The sequence below is a fragment of the Atta colombica genome, unplaced genomic scaffold (assembly GCF_001594045.1).
Source record: "Atta colombica isolate Treedump-2 unplaced genomic scaffold, Acol1.0 scaffold153, whole genome shotgun sequence".
NCBI classification, from domain to species: domain Eukaryota; kingdom Metazoa; phylum Arthropoda; class Insecta; order Hymenoptera; family Formicidae; genus Atta; species Atta colombica.
The window spans coordinates 1245293-1250731 of record NW_017259243.1 but is presented as its reverse complement, the minus strand read 5'-3'; the positions used below and the strand labels follow the sequence as shown (position 1 = coordinate 1250731).

The 5439-nt window shown below is 34.8% G+C and overlaps 1 protein-coding gene across 1 annotated transcript in view; it reads left to right on the top strand.

Annotated features, from left to right (window-relative positions):
- Positions 1-5439, top strand: part of LOC108685513 (receptor-type guanylate cyclase Gyc76C-like) — a 103590-nt gene that overhangs the window by 88231 nt on the left and 9920 nt on the right. Inside the window, exon 5 of the mRNA XM_018190337.1 lies at positions 4893-5199. Coding sequence (XP_018045826.1) covers positions 4893-5199 — 307 coding nt within the window. The remainder of the gene's footprint in view (positions 1-4892; positions 5200-5439) is intronic.

Below are 5439 nucleotides of genomic sequence, written 5' to 3'. Positions count from 1 at the left end.
CTTTCTTGTAAGTCTTATATTATAACACATCTGAAAATGTCTCACGAATTTAATTAATATTTTGTCATTTAATATATAACTGAAGAAAAATCGGTGATCTCGAACATCTTTATATTTATATATATTTTCCTTTTATATTTATTTTGTATGTTCGATTGAGTATTAATTTAATTTTGTCTAACTACCTTTGGCTTCATCATTGATCTTGTTCAATATTTCATTATTTTTACATTAACACGAGCGTCTTTTGTATTTTTATCTTTGAAATGCATTTTGTTTTGGTATGATTTCTTATTTTCGAAATATAATAATTTGAAAATAGTTGGACAGTATAATTATTCCTCTCGTGTATTCGAAAAGGGTACTTATTTTTTCATATCAGTCGATTGTAACGGTATGAATTCGCTATCAAATTTTGCAAGAATATTTTTTGCGCAATACTTAAATTGATCGATGCCAATGAAGAGTGTACAAAGGAATCACAATCGACACTCATTTGGCACGATTTTTATGCGTGACTCGATATATGTATATCTTAAGATGACGAATTAGCACATTCTGTTATTTATAACACCAAAAATCGTGTACTATCACCTCCAGTAATCATTTCAAAAGACGAGCAATTACTCTTACTTGCTGCGATGATAAATCTGCGATGTAAATCGAGAAATCGTCAGCCAGCTGCAGCCAGTGAACAAACGAGGTTTTTCACAATTGTTCGTTTTTTTATTCTTTTTTGAACGCAGATACCAAGGCGCTTTACAGCATGCAAACTAACATTGTGAGTCGTTTCAAAAAATCATTTTGCGATAAAAACTTGCGGAATTAGAACGAGGTTGTAGGTTGTGTCATGGTATAATCGAAGGATGTTGATACACAAATTCGATATGATTTTCCGAGAAACGTATCGTAAAATCCAGCCAAGTGATTCTTGTCGTATGTACACATTTTTTTCTTTATCCCAGAAAACGTTCCTTCCTGACAATGAGAATCCCAAGATTTCTGGATATGGAATGCAGTTTCAAAGAGATCATAGAATTCGTGTCTGAAATTCTTTTTCATTCAATCTTATTTCTCAGTGTCAGGACATTCTCAGAACATCCTTCAGTCTCTTTTGAAGATTTGTACTACATGAGAAAAACATTGGAATTTCTATATTTTGCTTAAATATAACAAATATGAGAGAAACAAATATCGTCATGGGGAGATTGCTGTTATTGTTATAGAAAAACTCGACGCGTAATAAGATACACGGCCAGTCTCGCGCTTCGATATCGCTGCGCTTGCTCTTAACGCGAGACACTACCATGTCTTCTGATAATTAATTATTTAACGATTAAGAAAACGTAACAAAAGCTACAAACGACATAGTTGCATAACATTAAACGATTATTTAACGTAAGAGGTGAAAAGCGACGTATATTAATATATTGACTATATATCAGATCAGCACGTCAATCGTCAAAACGAAGGATGTACAATTGTCCACAAATCGTCGTTTAAATAGGATTTCTTCGATTGTTTTTCCAATGGTCGTTGCACAACCAAACATAATCGGCCGATAAATAAACCAGCTTCTTGTATCATGGAGAGAGAGAAAGAGAGAAAGAGGAGAGAACTCTCGGATCTTCTAAGCTCCCTCAAGGTGGTCTCATCTATATATAGCCAAGTGGGATCCCAGAATAATATCATGCCAAGCCGGTAACGACCAAAGCTCACCTCGCCAGATACAGCATCTCGTCCATAAACTAGGCCGTATTGCCTCCGCTCGAGAGGAGATAGAAGCCACTAATCAAAAAGAAATCGAACTAAGATAACCACTTTGAATGAAGGATCAATTCACGGGTACTTTTCCTTAACGAAAAGATAAACAAACTTAACAAAAGAGCCGTTCGGTTTGTATAATGAAAAGAGTGACACAACGTATCCGAAGTATACTCTCGTGACCACTTGAGCTCGAAAAAAAATAGAATAAGAATAACGCGATAATTATTGAAAATAATAACACATTTATCATTATTCTATGAGAATCATACAATTTTGGAGAATATTCGTAAGTTTGAGAATCACAGTATTTATTTGAAATTGAAATCACGAAATTATTATTAATGAAGAAATCTGAATAGTAAAATCGGAAAATCTTTAGTAAATAAACTTTAGTAAGAAAATACAAAAAAATTATAATCTCAAAACAAAAGAAATATATTGAAATATACAATATATTGAAATTCGTCACTTAGTTTTAGATAGTTTGCTTCTTATTTCATCTATACATATTATCTATAAATCTTAGATATGTTTTCTATGAGATAACCAGGTCACAATTAGGTCAGTCACAATCGTAAAATGCAAGATATATCATCAGCTCGAGTTAGTAGCTTAATTTGTGGGTGAAACATTAATTTTAAAATGATTTTATATCGATTTTCAAAGTGCATTGAAATGTAACCATAACGAAACATTTTTTCAGTGCATGTTAAAAAGTCCACATGAAATTATAATTCTAAAATTAGTGTCTTGCCTACGAACTAGGCTAATCGACTCGAGCGTATCAGATTAATTTCGCCTATCGTAGATGCCGCCGATCCCACTAAGCGGAGAGAAAAAGCGGAAAGTTCAGGTTCCGATAAACAAACCTGACCCGTTTCAGCTCTCTTTTCTATTCACAGCTCGCAAGAAAGACAAATGTATATGCGATTTCTCCTACCAGTTGACAACGAAGCTATTGCTGGGAAACTGGTCACCAGTTTATATATAATTTATATAATCGCGGCACGTGGGTCTGCGTAAGCTAATTTTTTTTTATGATATATCACTCTCGCAAGAGTTGACTGAAAAATAAGTGTTTCTCTGTCTAGAAATTATCGATGCGTCAGTATCAAGAAAAAGAGCTAGCCGAAAATAGTAGCAGACTCGTTGTGCGGAGAGAAAAATTAGCAAGAAATGTGTATATTTTGAAATGTGTATATATTAATAAAATATACCAATTTCTGTTAATATCTACTAATTGATTGTGATTCACCTCTTATTTAGTTTATCTCTTATATTATTATAAGAGTTTACCTCTTATTCTGTAATCTCGGTTTTTATGCAAAAAATACTTAAAATGATACGAATATATATTAGAAATTATTTTATTTACTTTATTATCTTATGAGTCTTACAATTTGTGATATATTGATGAATCGTTAAATTTTATTGTGCTTAGTAATAGCGAGAATCACTCAATTTATTTGAGTATTTTGGACGTTGAGATATAATCAATAATTTATTAATAAATAATTTATTTCTTTTTATTATAAAATATAAAAATAAAATTTAATGAGAAAGAAATATTTGCAATGATAGATAAAAATCCGCTGCTATCGATAATACTCGTCATAAGTATTTGCTTTCGGCAATACTTCTCTTTCTTTCGCGCTCTTGACTTACATATAATATTGTGCGTCATTTAAAGTTAGGCCAAGGGCTACCAGAAACTGATTGTTAATGAAAAATCAACGATGAGTGGACGTGTTACATTATACTTGCCGCGATCATGCCGCTGAAAGGCATTATTATTATACATCCCGGATTCCCACGGATAAAGAAGGATGGGTAATCTGCCAAAAAAAAAATGAAAGGAGTGGCGCGGCTCGGCGGTGGTCGCTAAAGAAGAATTGACCCTCACGACTGTCACGTTTAATTTATATGTTAATGAAGAACGCATGTCACATTTCAACCGCCCCATGCACCTCTTTTCTAGGTACGTAAGTGCGCGCGAAGAGACTCGCCTCGTTCATTCCACGTCTTCTCCTTTTCTTCTTCATCTCCTCCTCTTTCTCTTTGCTCTTTTCTTTATACATCTGCCCTCCTTCGCCTTCGAGTTTATATTTAACCGCACCACACATCATGGCACTCAAGTAACGCAGCTAACTTTGCCGCGTTACTCGCCGGTATATCTCTGTCTCTTTCTCCTTTTCTTTCTCTTCCTCTTGTCTCATTTTGGCCATATCCTCCTCCTGTTCCATTCCTCTTCCTTTTTTTTTCCCTTCGCGACGATTCGTTTTCTTTTTTTATTTTCTTCTCTTGTTTTTCTTTCTCCTTTACGGCTACGCTCGTTTTCGTTGTGCCAACGAAGAACGGAGCAACCCGGGCGCCGTAGGCGTAGGTAGGCAGGAATCATGCACGCGTTCCATTTATGTATATAATTCCACGTGAGCTCGTTCACTTTCAAAAAAAAGGGCGGACTGCATCACGTGTTTCTTCCCACGTCTGGTACGTTTGCAATTGTCTTTGTATAAATCTCTGAAATTACAGGAATCTATGAACGACGCAGTTATACATCATAAATTATCCAATTGATTATCTGTCATCAAAATAGTTATATATTTTTTTTCATGATTCTCTGCATGTTTTCTCTTGTTTAGGAGTATACTTTAAAATAAAAAAGATTAAGAGAAACCCTGAAAAGCTTACGCGCGTTCTCATATTTATTTTCTCAATTTTCAAAGTTTATGTATGTACTCTTGTACTGAGGAAGTTCAACATTAATTATATAAATTTACAATCCATTGATCCAAATGTACATTTGAATATCTCGCAATAAGCTGTATAGATTTCCAATTGTATATTAAATATATATTTATAGGGATCTTTATGTGCTATTATAAATTGATGTATGCAGACGTGATAATCGCAAACATAATGAATTTGATTAAACGTGTCGCGACGTCGTTAAATAAATGATTTGTGATCCAACGAATTTGAATTGATTTATATCTCTGAGCCATTTAAGAAAGGCTAAACAAATCATTAAAGATAAGACTTTTGGAATGGAATCGCAATAATGAAGGCGGAAAAAATCCATCGAATAATGTCGCGCGAGTACACGACGATCGTTCTACTTGCAGAAATGTTCAGATTACAAGGCTTCGAAAGTGAAGACCTTCGTAAGGACCGAGCCGCCGGACACACAAGTAACTAAATCGGTGATCGCTCTACTGCTGCACTATGGTTGGAACAAATTCTCAATTGTAACCGAGCGCGCCTGGTCAACGGTCGCTCGTTCACTTCAGCAACAGGCGGCTAAGAACAATCTCACCGTAAACCATTACAAGACCGTCGAGGATCGACACACGTGCTGCGAAGAGAGACTACCGTGCTGCCAAGTCAGCGTATGGTTCCAACTTATACAGGAGACGAAAAATATGACTCGCAGTTAGTCCATATTTCTTTATTTATTTTTACGCCAGATTGCGAGACACGATCGCCGAAACTTTCCATCGTAGCAGATCGAAAGGCTGCGATCAAATATGAGTCTCTTGAATTCTGTCTATAACAATTCAGCGATTGTCTCTTGGAATCTGAATTTCGTCGATTTCAAGTTTAAAATCCACTTGTACCTATAGACTACAATATATATTCGTTCATTAAGAAACATAAGCAAGAAATCATTTT